The sequence below is a fragment of the Phyllopteryx taeniolatus genome, chromosome 1, assembly GCF_024500385.1.
Source record: "Phyllopteryx taeniolatus isolate TA_2022b chromosome 1, UOR_Ptae_1.2, whole genome shotgun sequence".
Classification (NCBI taxonomy): Eukaryota; Metazoa; Chordata; class Actinopteri; order Syngnathiformes; family Syngnathidae; genus Phyllopteryx; species Phyllopteryx taeniolatus.
The window spans coordinates 23619892-23638346 of record NC_084502.1 but is presented as its reverse complement, the minus strand read 5'-3'; the positions used below and the strand labels follow the sequence as shown (position 1 = coordinate 23638346).

General features: G+C 41.5%; 1 protein-coding gene across 2 annotated transcripts in view; it reads left to right on the top strand.

The window, feature by feature from the left end:
* pex14 (peroxisomal biogenesis factor 14) overlaps positions 1-18455 on the top strand; it is an 84231-nt gene that overhangs the window by 47197 nt on the left and 18579 nt on the right. Inside the window, exons 4-7 of one of the 2 annotated variants that reach the window (XM_061782096.1) lie at positions 1724-1849; positions 8916-9001; positions 10661-10763; positions 16864-16961. In XM_061782096.1, coding sequence (XP_061638080.1) covers positions 1724-1849; positions 8916-9001; positions 10661-10763; positions 16864-16961 — 413 coding nt within the window. The remainder of the gene's footprint in view (positions 1-1723; positions 1850-8915; positions 9002-10660; positions 10764-16863; positions 16962-18455) is intronic. The other variant, XM_061782105.1, reaches the window with a different exon arrangement.

Here is an 18455-nt window from a genome sequence, read left to right as displayed (position 1 = left end):
CAAACTCCACAATGGCCAAGACCAAAGAGCTGTCAAAGAACACCAGAAACATAATTGTAGACTTGCACCAGGCTGGGAAGACTGACTCTGCAATAGGTAAGCACCTTGGTGTGAAGAAATCAACTTTGGGAGCAAATATTAGAAAATGGAAGACATGCTGTATGTGAGAATACTCAAGTGAGAAGGGGCAAAGTCACAGGAAAACTGGACTAAAACTATAATTACAGTAAGTCTCTACTAACTCACCAGAGGATGCTTGTTACGAACTGTGGACCCCCTATCGGTGAAAGAGGGATGATTTGGACTCTATCGCTTGTAATTAAATCTAAGAGCAATTAATTGAATCGCATCTGAAAGGGATCACACTACTGAGCAAGGAGGAGGCTGTGGAGGAAAAGTGAAGGGATAAAGACAAGGAGGAGATGAAATGTATTTCTCAGTGGTGGTGGTCATCAGCTACATAACCTTGTTTATAAGGAGCAGTGTTTTAGAGGTGCTGCATTGGGAGCCTAAGGAAACCATTCTTATTACAATTGTCACCTTATTAAAACCATCTTAACCCCTTCCCTCCCCAAGGTATCAATTTAATAAAGCATGATTAGGTTTACATAAAAAATTTATAGGCTGCGTTCGAGTTCCAAATTGGGCTGGGCGATTAACCACTTTTATCGATCAATTTATTCATCAGAATGATTTTGAGATTTTTGTTTTTGTTTTGTTTGTTTGTTTTTAATTAAGAGGCTTCCACATTACACTAACGCAGCCACACTAATGATGTGGCTGCGAACAGAGGCCTCTCTCATCTTTTTAAGTGGGAGAACTTGCACAATTGGTAGCTGACTAAATACTTTTTTGCCCCACTGTATACATGAGTAGCTTCCTATTTCATTATTATTTAAGTCAAATCTGTACTCAGAGTTAGGGGTAGGACCAATTTTTTTTTTTTCCCACTTCTTCCTGTTGAACATTACATTGAAAGATGAAATCTACTGCTGCCTTTATGTTCCCCCTTTTATTTATAACCTGTCTTGTTGAATTGTTTGTATATGTTCAATAAATATATTTTTTTAAATTCATGATCCAATGTTATGCTGTTTCAATTCAAATGTTCATTGAATTTACACCCATATCAATGGTGACACGCAGCCTGGAATACAGCCCTTTATTCCCACAAAATAGGATGTTCATATTAGATTTTTTTTCTCTCCTCCCTTCTGATTCTCCATCAGGGAGCCCTTTGCAATTTAATCAAAACTAAAATCATTAAAAAGATCTGAAGATTAAATTATATTGGCATTTGCAAATTTATGTAATACATTTACATTACAATGAAGAAATTAAAATAATGCATTTTAGCTGTCTGGGGTGTATGAAATTTCCACATGGGAAATATAACAAGGAGAAGTGGACAGAGTTATTTTCTTTGCCTTTGGTGACAGTTAATAGGCTTGCAGAGTTTCAGATTTCATTGAAGGGAAGCTTTGCACATTGTCTCCCTTGATAGACATCCCTTAAGCTTAAGCTATCCTCCAAACTCTCAAGAATTATGAAATGAAAATATATCCTTCAGGCTTACAGTTGGGGTAATGGAATGAGTTCATATTGAGGAGAATTGATAGTGTTAATGATTGCATTATGATAGCAAATGAGCCATTTTGTTGTTAACATGTACAGTAAGTCGCCAAAGCCTCAGGAGTTTCTTAAATGTCTTAATTGATTGCAGGCTTGACTGATGAGGAGGTTGAGTTGGCCATTCAGCGTTCAGGCAGCAGAGAAGATGTCCTACCTTTGAGAACTGTGGACCCTCCACATCCTCTTGACTCTCCTCACTTTGCTGTTGTTCGAAACAGTGAGTGCACAACTAATTTTCGTACCTCATAATGGCATCGTAATGCAGAACATGGAAAGTAAACGTTTTGTGCTTAATTTATCATTTAAATTTTTGCTCTTCTTATTTCTCCTAAAGAGGTTTATTTCATGGCCACTCATTTTGTGAAGGACTAGTGCTTGGGCACAATAGGAAAAAAAAAAAAAGGTTTCCCCTAATAAAGCCCTAATCTTAGCGACTTTGGGCATATGAAGGATGTGGCTCTCTTTGAAGGTATAACATTCACTGCTGATCCAAATTACAATTGTTTGTTTTAGACTGTGCTCTAGTGAGTGCTATTCTAGTCCCTTAGACGATTCCCTGGATTTTTTTTACACTATTCCCTGTGTTAAAGCAATAACGTTGATGGAGATTTTAGACCATTGGAGTATGGCATTGTACTGCAGAGCCCCATGACTTCTGCCCTTGCCATAGCATTTCAAACAGTTCCACCCTGGCAAGACCCCATGAGGCAACTTGTGTCTTTATTACCTCAAGGGGTTATGAGTGCTGTCCACTGATTTACCAATGCAGAATGAAGTCTGCGTAATGCTTAACCCATATGACAATGATTCCGGATGTATTCCACCCTCATTTATTACTACACTGTCCTTGACTCCCCCGGCATCTCATGTTTTGTAATGAAAGTGATGTTGATGGGATGGCCATGTAGTTAGGGGGACCCGTGGCTCTCCGTCCATAGTGGGGGGTTTTATATCAAAACGGCTATAAGGAAGCTGCATAATGAGGTGAGAGCGGGGAGTCTTGTATGGGGGGTCATGCCGAAAAGAGAGGGCTACCTCCCTGTGATGTCCTTGTTATAGGGACCGTACGTGGGGACCCGCATCCATCTCTGTCGAAGTAATGGATACTCTGATCTCTATTTCCATGCAGTAGAAGGACAGGAAGGCCTCCACTGAACCCAATAAATTTGAGAGGAGATTGGAAAACTGGGGGATGGAGTCCACTGTTCCCCAGCTTAAGTGACCAAATAAAAGAGAGGAATATGGCAGAGTGGAAGTGCTGGAGAAAAAGGAAGAGACAGAGAAAGAATGAAAGGTTCTAAAGGGGAGGGGGAGCAGGTGAAGACCCCATGTGATACAGTGAGTCTTGTCCAGGGTCATCCACCCATACCAAGGACTCTGAGGCCTTTCAGAAGCACAGTATTGTGGGACATGAGACAATCTATTGCAGCTATAATGTTGATGAAGACCCAAATTTATGTGGTTACCATATGAATGCTGGGGAATGATTCAAATATTTTCGATAGGGAAGGTTACAGGTTCATCCATGAATGCTGCAGCAGCAATAAAACATGCCCTTTTATGAAAAGAATACCATTCACCTTGAAATTATGTACCGCACAAAATGACAGTCGGTTTTTCATTTGATTTGCATGCCAAATCATTACATGAAGCCAGCAAAACTGTTCTGCTTCAGAGGCCTGTGGTCTTTTTCATTTGGGCCTCACCTATTTAAATAAAAGAAAAACTATCAAGACCTGTTTTTTTTTTTTAGTGACATTTTCAGTTCACTGCTTTTCTTGTGTGGGGAATTTCCAGTTTGACAGACAGTTGGCACTCATGACTGCTTCCACAATGACATACTTTCACAGTATCTGTCACTCAGCGAAACATCGACAACAAAGTTAATTTCTGCTCGTTTCTGTTGTTGGCTTGTTTACAGTGGGTATAAAAAGTCTCCACATCGCTGTCCGAATGCCATATTTTTGTGATATTATAAAAGAGATCAAGACAAACCATTTTAAAACATTTTCCAATATTAACATGACTATTAACCTGTATAACCCAATAAAAAAAAATCAATTTTGTAAGAGGAAAAATAAAGAATAAAAAAATGTACTATAACCTGTTGCATAAATATGCAAACCCTTAAACTCATACTTCGTTGCAGCACCTTTGGCTTTTATAATATAACTGTCTTTTTGGGTCAGCATTTTCGCAGACTTGCACATCTTTATGTGGCAATATTTGCTCCTTTTTGGAATAATGGTCCCCATCTGTCAGATTGTGAGGGAATCTCCTGTGCACAGATCACTTCACAGCTGTTTGATCAGCTTCAGGTCTGGACCATGACTGGGGCATTCCAAAACCTTAATCTTTCCCTTTTGAATCCAATCTTTTGTTGATTTGAATCTGTGCTTTGGGTCATCCATCCATTTTCTTCCGCTTATCAGAGATTGGTTCGCAGGGGCAGTCGCTTTAGCAGGGAAGCCCAGACTTCACTCTCCCCAGCCACTTCGTCCTGTTCTTTCAGGGGGACCCCGAGGCGTTCCCAGGCCAGCCGGGAGACAGTCTCTCCAGCATATCCTGCGTCGTCCCTGGGGTCTCCTCCCAGTGGGACATGCCCAGAACACCTCACCAGGGAGGCGTCCAGGAGGCATCCTAATCATATGCCCGAGCCACCTCATCTGGCTCCTCTCAATGCAAAGGAGCAGCGGCTCTATTCTGAGCCCCTCCTGGATGACCAAGATTCCCACCCTATCTCTAAGGGAAAGCCCGTACACCCTGCGGAGGAAACCCATTTCAGCCACTTGTATCCGGGATCTCGTTCTTTCGGTCAGGACCCACAGCTCGTGACCATAGGTGAGGGTAGGAACGTAGATCGACCGGTAAATTGAGAGCTTCGCCTTTCGGCCTAGCTGAACTCCTCCACTTGGGGCAGGATCTCATTCCCAACCCCGAGAGGGCACTCCACCCTTTTCCGATTAAGGGCCATGGTATCATATTTGAAGGTGCTTATTTTTATCCCAACCACTTCACACTCGGCTGCGAATCGCTCCAGTGAGAGTTGGAGATCATGGCTTGAAGAAGCCAGCAGAACACCATCATCTGCAAAAAGCAGAAATGCAATACTGAGGCCATCAAACCGGACCCCCTCTGCGACTCGGCTGCACCTAGAAAATTACCTAAACATTTTGAACACAATCTATGACAAAGGGCATCCTTGGAGGAGTCCAAATGAATCTGACTTACTGCCGGCAATGCTGACCAAACTCTGACACTGCTCATACAGGGACCAAACAGCCCGTATCAGGGGTTCGGTACCCCATACTCCTGGGTACCCTCCACAGGACTCCCCGAGGGACACAGTTGAACGCCTTCTCCAAGTCCATAAAACGCATTTAGACTGGTTGGGCAAACTCCCATGCACCATCGAGGGCCTGCCGAGGGTGTAGAGCTGGTCCACTGTTCACGGCCAGGACGAAAAGCACACTGCTCCTCCTGAATCTGAGATTTCACTTCCCAATGGACCCTCCTCTCCGGCACCCCTGAATAGGCCTTACCAGGGAGGCTGAGGAGTGTGATCCCCTGGAGTTGGAACACACAGGAGGTCCCCCTTCTTAAAAGGGGGACCACCACCCGAGTCTGCCAATTCAGAGGCACTGTCCCCGATGTCCACTTGATGTTGTAGAGGAGTGTCAACCAGGACAGCCCCACAACATCCAGAGCCTTTAGGAACTCCGGGGGAATCTCATCCACCCCCAGGGCCTTGCCACCGAGGAGCTTTTTAACCACCTCGGTTTTAATCGGGGGGGGGGCATTCCTCCCAATCACGCCCTCCAGGTTTCACTGTTATTGTCCACGTGAGCATTAAAGTCCCCCAACAATACAATGAAGTCCCCAGCGGGAGATGTCTCCAGCACCCACTCCAAGGACTCCAAAAAGGGTGGGTGCTCTGAACTGCTGTTTGGTACATGGGCACAAACAACAGTCAGGACCTGTCCCCCCACCGGAAGGCGGAGGGAGGCTACCCTCTCGTCCACTCGGGTGAACCCCAACATACAGGCACCGAGCCGGAGGGTAATCAGTATGTTCACACCTGCTCAGCGCTTCTCACTGTGGGCAACTCCAGAGTGGAACAGAGTCCAACCCTGTAGATAGGACTGGTACCAGAGCCCCAGCTGTGTGTGGAGGCACGCCCAGCTATGTCTAGTCGGAACTTCTCGACCTCACACACCAGCTCGGGCTACTTCCCTGCCAGAGAGGTGACGTTCCACATCTCTAGAGCCAGCTTCTGTAGCTTGGGATCGGATCGCCAAGGTGCTTTGGGTCATTGTCATGGTAAAGATGAAATTCATCTTCAGCTGTCTAGCTGAAGATTGAAGGCTTTGTGCTTAAACTGGCTAGGATTTAGAACCATTTATAATTCCCTCCACCTTGACTAAGGCCCCAATTCCAGCTGAAGATAAACGGCACCTAATCGTGACGCTGCCACTCATACTTCACTGTATTGCAGGTATAGTGTTCTATTGGTGATGAGCAGTGTTGTTTGCGGCAAACATACCTTTTCAAAATATGGACATAAAGTTCTAACTTTGTTTCATTGGACCAGAACACATTTTCCCACGTGCTCTAGAGGGATTTCAAGTATGTTTTTTGCCAAATGTAGTCAGGCTTGTATATTGGATATCCAGTTGTTTGTAAATGTTACTGTTGTGCCATAGTTTCTCTACTTCATGATGACTGTCTTCACTGTTTCTTGGTATAGTTAATGCCTTGTAGATTTTTTTGTACCCTTCTCCTGACTGATAGCTTTGGACAGTGCGATCCCTCTGATGCTGTGGATTTATCTTGGTCTCATTTTTTTATATCACAAAAACCTGGCAAGGGTGTGTAACACTTTTTAGACAATGTGACCCTTTTGTTTGCAATTCAGAGTAACTATATTCCATGTATGGTGGGGAGTGGGGGGGTTCTTGGGCGAGAGGAAATCTGATTTGATTTAAATATTTGAGTTACTTTGCTGTGCTACTCAAATGAACGGAGATGCCTTGCATACTTATAGAACTCACGTATTATTCACTACTGCAAACACTCTTTGGTGCTAGTGCGTTGCTTTACTTGACCTTGGATGCTCTACAAGTTGCGTACAGTTGTATAGTACCATTCAGCATCATGGAAAACACATGCAAACTGTAGTAGCCCCCTCCTTTAACATCTAATTCACGATGGTATTTGAAGCTGAAAATATTAATACCAAATCCTAGACTATATCTAATTATTCTTGATACAATGTTGCTCTACTTTTCTGAGACATCTGTAAATTCCTATTACATAATTATTATTACATTTTACTTAAGTTATGTTTTTGCACGTGCAAACCTTTAGTAAATCGGTCTGTTTGAAGTGAATGGAAATACAGCGGCTGAAATAAGTATTTAACACGTCAACATTGTTCTCACTAAATATACTTTCAAAGGTGCTATTGACCTGAAAGTTTCAATAGATCTTGGGAACAACCCAAGTCATCCATACATACAAAGAAAGTAGAACAAATAAGCGCAAGAATTAAGTTGTGTAAAAATGTGAAATGACACAGGGAAAAAGTATTGAAAACATGAATGCAGGTGCAAAAAGGCTTGGAAAGCCAAGACAACACCTACAATCTATCAATAATCAAATAGCAATCCAGCCCATTGTCAGTGCAAATGAATATCAGCTGGTTCAGCCCTAATTGATGGCCTCCAGAAAGGTCTCATTGCCAAGGTGTGAGTCAAGACACATCTTATGATGGGTAAGAGCAGAGAGCTGTCTCAAGACCATTGCAAACATATTGTTGCAAAACATAATGGCATTGGTTACAGGCGCATATCTAAGCTTCTGAATGTTCCAATGAGTACGGTTGGGGCTATAATACGTAAGTGGAAAGCCAATCATACCACCATAAATTTGCCTCGATCAGGTCATCCTCGCAAGATTTCTGACAGAAGAGCGCAAAGAATAATTAGAAGAGTTGTCAAAGAACTAAGGACGACCTGTGGAGAGCTTAGAAAAGACCTGGAATTAGCAGGTACTGTTGTCACAAGGAAAACAGTGAATAATGTACTCCGGCGCCATGGCCTGTATGCACGCTCACCACACAAGACCTCATTGCTGAAAAAAAGCATGTCAAAGCTCGTTTACAGTTTGCTGAACAACATTTGGACAAGTCGGTTAAATACTGGGAGAATATAGTCTGGTTGGATGACAGCAAAATTGAACTGTATGGATGCCATAATTCACACCACGTTTGAAGAAGAAATGGCACTGCACATCACCCTAAAAACACCATACCAACAGTGAAGTTCGGAGGTGGGAACATGATGGTGTGGGGCTGCATTTCAGCAAATGGTACTGGTAAACTTCACATTATTGAATGTAGGATGAATGGGCAAATGTACCGAGACATTCTTGACAAAAATCTGCTGCCATCTAAGAGGATGAAAGTGAAATGAGGGTGGACATTTCAGCAGGATAATGATCCAAAACATGCAGTACAGTCAAGGAAACTCTCCATTGGTTTCAAAGAAAAAATAAATAAAGCTGCTCGAATGGCCCAGACAATCACCTGACTTGAATCAAATCGAAAATCTATGGAAAGAACTGAAACTCAAGGTCCATAAAAGAAGCCCACGGAAGCTTCAAGATTTGAAGACTGCTTGTGTGGAGGAATGGGCCAAAATCGCAGAGTAATGCATGCGACTAGTTTCTCCTTACAGGAGGCGTCTTGAAGCTGTCCATGCAAAGAAAGGCTTTTGTATAAAGTATTAAATAAATACCAGTTGGCGTGTTCAATACTTTTTCCGCTGTGTCATTTCACATCACTACACACAACTTAGGCGACACGATGGTCGACTGGTTAGCACATCTGCCTCACAGTTCTAAATAGTTAATTACACTCCTGTTTTCATTTATTCATTCATTTTCTGAACCGCTTATCCTCACTAAGGTCGCAGGCGTGCTGGAGCCTATTCCAGCTATCTTCAGGCAAGAGGCGGTGTACACCCTGAACTGGTCGCCAGCCAATCGCAGGGCTCATACAAAATACAATTTGCACTCACATTCAGACCTACGGGCAAGTTAGTCTTCAATTAACCTGCCATGCATGTTTTTGGGAAGTGGGCGGAAACCAGAGTACCCGGAGAAAAAACAGGCAGGCAAGGGGAGAACATGCAAACTCCACACAGGTGCCGCCTTTGTAGGTTCAAATCCCCCCAATTTTTATTTTTTTTATTTGACATGAAGTATTTTATCCTGTTCTCAAGGTCCAAAAGGCTACAGATGGAGAAACTATGGTGCCTTCGCCATCATGATGGTGGGCATTGCCTACAGCTGTCATCATCTTTACAAGGTGCAGTAGCCCTGTTCTCTAACATTCAAGTTATTTTTTTTATTGTTTTTTATTTTTTCTGTTTGGTTAGATAATGTGTTTTACATATACAGATCCGTTGGTACTGCCTCTCCATGATATTACATTTAAATTGGTGGCCAGCGCAACAGTTTCAAGAATTATAGTGTTAGAATAGCAGTCGTCTCTGCAGCATGTAACTTTGTTCTGGTGTACTTATTAAAGCAATCAAAGCAGAAGCTCAGTTAGACCCTATTTTTCCCCCTTTTACTTCTACTCCCCCTTCTTTCCTCTCAGTTTTGTTTTTCTCTTTAAAATGTATCGTGGCTAACTTGACTCGAACTTTTTTTGTTTTGTTTTGTTTTTTGTTTTTTTAAATCCAACAATCTAAAAATAATCATCCTGGTTTGTATCAATCTTAACGGCCCTTGAACATGAGCTTATGGGGCCTCTTGTCCTCAGTGCGATTAATCCGACAGTGGTTGTTACTGTAGTAGCAGTCTGAGTGGCATGTGGAAGCCATTACGCTCATTTTGGAGGCAGACAGAAGCTTTAGCACTCGATCTAGTGCTCGATGACACGTTGCGTTCCTCTTTGAGTGCGCAAGATTACACAACACAGCCAGACAACCTTTGTGTAGGTCTTTTTATTTAAGCTTTATTTACACAGTTTTCAGATCACCAAGTCATTTTCTTTCTCAACAGATGTTACTTTGCAAAAAATACACAGTGTAGCAGTTCAGTTTCCCTAATGCAGGGTTCACCAGACCCCGGTCACCAGAGTGTTAGGATCCCCTAGTGGGACGGGACAGGTTGCTGTCATGTCACAAGAGCATAACGCTAGTCTCACCATATGTCCTGGCTTCTGCCCAGTACTTTGTTATTGTGCACCTTGTGAACACCTCAGTCACAGCGACCCACTTATTAATTACCATGCGTTGACACTCATTATTTTTTTTCTCCAAAAAGTGTTTATTACTTGTGCTAGTATGGCCTGGCGTCACATGAGCAAGACGAAACATTGGCTCCTAGGTGACTCTGAAGGAGGTAGTCCTCCCCATTCTTTAATACAGTATCATTTTGTGAGCTGTTTCAGGTAATTAACACTTTTTTATTTATCACAAGTATACATTTGTATTGTTTTGGATTAACTATTTATAATGTTAATTGTCATGAGTTTCCTTGGACTACTCTTGCCTTGGCAGGTATTATGTTTACTGGGCCTAGCTTATAGTTATTGTCATTATCCATTTGGCCAATTTTTTTTCTCATTTACCCTGACTTGTTAGAAAACCAAGAAATGTACCGTAAGTGAAATTGGAATGAATCTAAATCTCAAATAATTGACAATATTCAAATCAAATCCTCCAAGTTGAATGTGGAACCATCTTGATAGATTACATGAATTTAAAGCTGAAAATAAGAACAGCTGTGAAGCTATTTTCTAATCTACTAATGGCTTCAACACTTGATACTTGAATCACTTGCTTGGACACGGAAATGTGCACTTAATCAGCCACAGTTTACACAATGATGCACTAGTCTAATAAAACAATGTCTTTGACCCTCCACTGCCACGTCTTGGTGGCCTTGTTGCCTCCTCATCTTTCTTCCACTTCCCACCATAGAGAAGTCTAATATTGTGCCACGCTTTTAATTGCAGAAATACATCCTTCCCCTCATTATGGACAGCCGAGAGGACAAGAAGCATCTGCAGAAGATGGAGAGCAACATCGCAGCAATGAGTGGCACGCTGACACAGACAGGTGAAGATTAATATCTTCATCAGTTTTTTCCTCCTTAACATTTTCCCTCATTTATCTGTTGCCAAAATTGGGAGGCCCTGCGCATTTTTAACAAATGATGCTGCTGTCATTTCGCTTTAATTTGAAATTGCTTGTTTACTGTCAGGCTCAAGCTCAATTAATTACGTTTCGCTGAAAAGCTCTTAACCTCGGAATATTAATGAGGAGTCGGGAAATGACAACTTTTCTTTCCCCTCCCCCTGCCCGCCCGTTCTCTTCCCCCAACCTCCATCCCTCTCCAATCGCTACACCAACCCTATCCAGTGCTTCACTGTCATCTTCAACAGCCAGGTTCTGCCCTGTAGGTGGCGAGAAAGTTCATTTTAATTTGGTGTGTTGCTTGTGTGCGTGTTGGTTGGATGTGCATGCGGCATGGCACTGTGTGGCGTCTGGTCTCAGCATTGGCCCTTGTGGGTGATTAAGTACACAGTGACAGGTGCGGCTCCCATGTTGGACAGGTGAGGAATCTCAAGGTAGCTGTCAGACAACTAGAGAGATGTGTCCCTTGCTCTTCGTCAATATAATTAAAAATCCAGGATGGATTGACAAAGCTTGGAGTCAATGACTTTTTCCACTGATGTTTACCTTATTCATCTTGCCAGGACTCTAATTCCTTTTGATGAATTTCCATTGGTAGAACCAGGTACTGAGAGGTACTATTTTTAGCACATGATCAGACAACCAAGGTGTGGACTTGAGTCACATGACTTGGAGTCGAGTTATGAATTTGATGACTTTAGACTGGACTTCACGATATGTACAAGACTTACAACTCGACTTGGACTTGAACAGCAATGACTCGTGACTTCATTTGGACTTGAAAAGACTTGCTATTTCGACCAAAGCATTGAGAAACCAAAAGTCATAGCTTCTCTTTCTACAGCTCAATGTTTCACTTATTGTGATACTACAGCAAAATGTAAAAAGTGGCAACGTACTGCTGCAAATCTTACTGGTTATTTAGCAGGTCAAGGTGTACCATGCTATTATTGCTATATTTAATTTCTGTCTTTAGACAGTTAACACTCTGATAGACGCACCTGTAAAGGAATTGACCAAGAGGTCATTCTTTCACACACTACCTAAAGTAATAGTTTCATGGAGGGGGGTGGGCGAAATACAACATAAATCAGCAATAAATGTGACAGTTAATTAAGGTATACATTCCAAGAACCACTGGTAACATACACAGAAACGACAACGACAATTAACGTGGCAATAAAGACATTGCAAAAATAAAAAAATCCACATTGCATTGTGGGAATCGCGTCACGTATGCTTGTTTTTGTTAGGATTAGCAGCTAGATCACGCAAATAGTTATGGGTCGGGCCGGGCGCAGTCTGGGCTTCCTGTTCATTACAGTTTGGTTTAGTCAGTGTAGTGTTCTCAAGAGTCAATTTACCGATCCATCAGCACAGTTACCATCTATTTGACATGAAACTACATTTATGATTCTTCATGTCCTGCTACTGTATTTGCACATCTGAGTTTTAAGAAAAATACTGTTGATTATCAGTAGAATACTTGATTAATAATTGCATCACTACTGAATGCAAATTCTTATTTGTGACAGGTCTGTTTGTCATTTTAGAAGTAAAGTGAGAAAAATTAAGTCATAGCATAGCATTTTCATGGAATAAGTGAAAACGCACTACCGATTGGTTTTGAAGGGGCAATAAACTGTTTTTTTGTCAATGTCTTTATGTCTCAAAAGTGTTCTCTGTCAATTGACTGTCTGTTGTCGTACTAGAGCGGCTCCAACTACCGGAGACAAATTCCTTGTGTGTTTTTTGGACATACTTGGCAAATAAAGATGATTCTGATTATCAAAATGTCTGACTTCTCTCTGCCCTAGCATGTGCTTGAGTGACAAGACAAAATGACACAGGGAATTAAATAATCAGATTTTAAATAAACTTCATTGATCTGAAAATGGTCAATGTGCAACTTTAAGGGACAGACATATTTTAGTAAAAATAAAAGACAGAATTTGAAATGTTTTGTACATATGATGAGAAATCATTAATTATATTATATTTTAAGGAATTTATGGTAAAAGTTACACCTTTTTAGCATTTTTTTTTAGTAGAAAGATAGAGCTTTATATATCCAAACCCTGTGCTAGGGACAGGGTCAAAACTGTAAAATACCACCATAAAACCGCTCAAAAAATGTCAAAATATACTAATATTAACATGAAATTTGAGACAACACTTATTAGGCACGCCCACTGCCCGGTTATTGAAAAAATCTATTTAAATATATTTTCAAGGACACAAAAAGGCCCATAATCAAATAAACACCCATAAAGGTTCAATGCACTTCCATCCATCCATTTTCTGAGCCGCTTCTCCTCACTAGGGTCGCGGGCGTGCTGGAGCCTATCCCAGCTCTCATCAGGCAGGAGGCGGGTTACACCCTGAACTGGTTGCCAGCCAATCGCAGGGCACAAACAAACAAACAACCATTCGCAATCACAGTCACACCTACGGGCAATTTAAAGTCTCCAATTAATGCATGTTTTTGGGATGTGGGAGGAAACCGTAGTGCCCGGAGAAAACCCACGCAGGCACGGGGAGAACATGCAAACTCCACACAGGCGGGGCCAGGGATTGAACCCGGGTCCTCAGAACCGTGAGGCTGAAGCTCTAACCAGTCGGCCACTTTGCCGCGTTCAATGCACTTGTTTGGATAAATAAATATTAAATATATACATATTAACTAATATAAATTGATATATACATTAATATATACATTTTTTATTGTTTTTAAAATGACACAAAAAGGACTCAATTAAAGGTGTATGACTTGCGACTTGACTTGAGATTTGCCTGTCTCGACTTCGGACTTGAGGGGAAAGACTTGACCTCTTTATACTCCCGCGCTCGCGCGGCCGACAATGCCCACATTGCGTCACGTGACCGCACACGGGAAAAATTGTTGCTGCGCGTCGAACACCGCGGAGATCATTTCTCGTGATTGGTCAGTTTTCGTCACATGCTGTAATGACTTACTCAGTGTGCCCCTTGGTTCTACATACCATCTACGCCGCTGCCTTCTCGATTGTTTTTGCAGCATAATTAAACGTATCATCTGGTCATCTAGGTACATTTGTTCGAGCAGACACTGTTCCATTGTTGTTGCTTTGTTCCTAATTACTGAAAGGAAAGGAAAAACGGCTACCGGAAATGGCCAAAAATTGCAGAGGAAACTCCACCTTGTGGAGTCCTATCTAATACTGGCCGGAGCGACACCCACAACTTGGAGGTGAACTGCAGTACATTTTCAAAACTGCGTGTGGGTTGCGCTCGAGTATAAAGGCAAACCACGCGCGGGACAGCCGCAGTGACGTCAGCGCGGTCGCCATCCGCGTGAGTATAAAGAAGCCTTTACTTGTGACTAGCAAAGGAATGACTTGGTTGGATGTTCTTTGCCACATCGTTGTAACATTTTAGGATATGCAACAAGGCGCGAACAGCAAGGTCTTTGGGCCTGGGCACAGGTGAGCATGCCAAACTGTGATCCTCCCGCCGATTCGCCGGGCCATCGCCAGATGACCCACCCGCACTGCAGCTCAGGCAGTGTAGAGGGGAGGGCGACAGGGACGCAGCCATGCCAGTAAGAGCTCAGCGGATACTGCCCCAACCGCAAAACTTGTCAGGGCTTTTGACTTTCTTGTGAGCTTTACAAAGGGCTAATTATATATATTTATATATATATATATATATATATATTTTTTTTTTTTTTTTTTTTTTTTTAAATAAGTGACGCCGGGAGTGAAAGAAGTAAGCGTTAATAATAACAACAAAGTATTAAAAGAAATTCAGTGTTTTTTCTGCATGTCTTTCTCTGACTGAGGCGTTCAATGTTGCTTGGTTTTTGCAATTTTCGAGGTGAGTAGAGCTGTTTAGAGCTGGTACTGTTGCTGGCATAAGTTTGTCCGTACAGTGAACGTACAATTAGAAATATTACTGTAACTTAGAAATCAGTGTTTGTAAACTTGTCAGTTGTAAGTCTATGGTGTCTTACTCTTCTTTCACCTTTTTGGTCTTGCTCTACTTATCCATTTTGATCCATTTATGCAGTCAGTATTTAAAGATTCCAGTTGGGTAACAAAAACAAACTGTTCTTTCCCACAGCCAGTGTTGGAATTAATTTGCTCTGACTTTCAGTAGCCAAGCGGCTATTGGAGTTAATGACTGTTGTAGTAAACAATTGGGGTTGGGAGTTGCAATTACTGTACACTACTCACACTGCCTTCCCTTTGTCTGCCTCTACCTCTCGTTGCACTGAATAATAGCGACCAGGCGTCTCACTGCTGCCAACTGGTTGGACCCACATTTTTTCATGTTTCTCTCGTACCAAGTGCAACAAGGTGATGAATCCAGTTGAGCGGTGGACTACATTATTCTCTCTCGCCAGCACCAGCTTGATAGTAGGGGCCTTGACGCCCATTATGATTTGCCTGCAACTTCACATAGACAATGAATGAATGGATCTTGGAACAACTTCAGTGCACCCAGGCTGTAATGGAATTGTGAGGCTGTTTGGGCACTGTCTTTGTGCACCATATTGGTGACCAGCTGGCCATTACGATATACAGGCCTGGACATATGTAGTGTACATTATATTGAGGTATTTACTGAATAATTTACTGAATGGACAATATGAACTCTCCAAACAGCAGCTGCAAGCCTCACATAACATCGTGTCTCATCTTTCTGTGGTGCGCACACACACAAACGTCAAAGCTACAGCTGCCTTCTGATTCATGCTTTGCCAAAGTCATTGACTTCATTATTCTTGGCTTCATGTCTGTGATGACTGGGGATAAGAAGTTATGCATTTTTGTCGGTACAAAGGAGTCAAAGGTTGGATTGTGGACAGTTTGGCAGCAGTTGTTTAAAAACTGGGCCAATGGTAATTTAGAAGTCGCAGCAACACTGGCTGGTGGACTGACCTACTCATATGGAGAAGTCATTGTGGAGTCTCGTTAGAAACCAATCGGGCAACCCTTGAATTAACAAGCACACACTCCCTTAGTAACGTTTTAAAGAGGGCTGTCGCATTTACTTTTATTACTACCCTCAGAGAGTTTGGTCACGTTCAGAATCAGAAACTGACTAACCAGCTTTTAATGCTTGGGTTTTTGACACCAGCCATCATGTTCAAACTTGTATTTTATTGGAGTCTGCTAGCTTGGAAAGCTCAAACATGTTAGAACCTTACCTATATTAATACTACCCGACCCTTTGAAAGATCAAATATTTTGTCAGTGGCGGTTTTCTACTTCACAGACTGGCTCCAATCTTTTGTCCAAGTCTACATTTACGTGGTTATGCATCCCGTCCAGGCGGCTGCAGATCAGGCTTTTAAGCATTGGCCTGACAACCTCAGCAGTGGACCGACACAATAACTGTTGATGTTAATCCTATTAGGCTTGATTTAACACTTTGCACGCCCATGATTTATATGAATGTTTATTGGTTTTCTATAATATAATCAGCTCAGGGAAACTTAATGCATTGTTTGGTAATACATGCGTGACTGGAAGCAGGGGGCAACAAACTGTGCCTGCTGTTATTTGAAATCATACACCCGCATCCAACACCAACACTTGAACTAATTCAATCTTCAAAGTCAATGGAAAAAAGAACAATATTTATTCGGATTAGGAGGGACATTTTGTCTGGCAGCCTCCTCATAAATGAGAGCCTTGTTTTTTTTCTTTGTTGATCATTTGAGGATTTAAGATGCATTAGAAGGCAGTGTCTGGGTGGATAATGGAAGGTTAGAGACTGTTATTTAATTTAAGTTCAGACACTAGAGATTAATATCTTCATCCTATGTGCAGCCCCTTCCCACCCGCCACCCTGTGACTCTTACCAAATGGCGACTGACAATTGCCTTTAATTATAATTCTTGGTGGACAGCTTTGATATGTGACACAATAGGAACTGTGTGTGTTTGTGTGAGACAGACAAAAATGTAGCTACTTCCAATACAGTCTTTCGTTCAGATTTACTATATTACACGTCATTGTTGCTCTGTTTTTATCAGTTGGACAGCTACAGCAGACCATGACTTCCCTCCAGGAGCTCCTGGTCCAACAGCAGCAAAAAATCCAGGAGCTTTCCCAGGAACTGACTGCAGCAGAGGTAGTTGTCGCCTCATCGTCATAATAATTATCATCATCTTGGCACTTTTCAGTTATTACCAACAGTGAATCATGCTAGTTTTCCTGCAATCAAATACAAATATTCTCAAAAATATATTTTGATACTTACTGTAGTGCAAGCATTGCAGGGGTGGACCCACACCCCATAACATATTAGTAATTTTATGCTACGTTTTTAAAGCCATAATTATATCTAATAATGAAAGCCACTCTCAATGACTTTCTTTCCTGTTATTATAATCCAGTCATATTTATTTTTTAAGAAAGGAAAATCTTTACAAGTATAAGAAAACAAAGTGACAACACTATAAGGGCTTTCCTGTAATCTGGAAATGACTTACTGGTGATTGCTGAATAGGCAATAACTTTGAAATTGCAAAAGGAGCCCAGTAAAGGTGCTCAGTTGAACTCTCCAGATTGATTAGGAGAGGGGCGAAGAGGTTTCTCCAGGCTTCTATGCACTAAAACTTCCTGTGCTGCCCTTGCTCATAACTGCCATACATAGACAACCTTATTATACAGTTTATCATCAGAACTAAAGCTGCTCAACAAAAGTATGGTTCATCTCATTATGGGGCCATAATGTTAAGCCATACTGTCGTTTCTTTGCCTTGATTTTTATAGACAGTGTTGATAATCTTTTTTGAATTTTAAGTGTTTAGATGAAGTGGCTGTGTTCTAAAAAGTGATGTGGAGGCATGAAATGTTGCTCACTTTTTTTTTTTTTATATCATGGCTCGTAATTTACTTTATGATCTCTGGGCTCTAAAAAAGTGTCTTGGAAGAGAATCTTAGACAATGTTTTATGTCCACAGCTTGTTAAGCACATGGCTAGCATCTGGATAGCACAGGGAAACATATGTGGACACATCTGCTTCAGCTCAAATGAGGGGAAAAAGTATAAGTGCCTCCCTGGGATCAGATTGGTTTAAAGATTAGTAGCTCACTTTGTGCCATTTCAAGTTTTCAGTGACTTATTCTATCATTTAGATTAGCAGAAATATGTTTTTTAAAATGAAAAAGATTGTATTTGTTTATTATTCCACATAAAATAAATGATACATTCTGTTCACTTGATACCTAATTTTGACTCTTTTCTGCCTGTGCCATTCTTTTTTTTATTTATGAAAATTGTCCCTGACGTGGAATCCTGCTGATAAAATAGTAGCGATAATAAGGTCCATCCACATAACAGGTGGATAGAAAAAAATTAATTTCTTCATTGTCATTTCTAAAATCACACAATGAATTAAACTGTCTACTTCATTTGCTGTGAGTACCTTGTTGGAGAGCAGTAGTGTACAAAAAGTATTTCACATCAAAATACCCATTAAACAAATCGTAAACTCAGCTTCATAGTTACAGCATAGATCTTAAATTTCCCCTGCGTCGGAGGAAGGCTTGTTGGCCATGGAGGAAATTGGTAAATTGTTTTCAGGTGTAGGACTTAAGATGAGAATCACATGTTTATGTT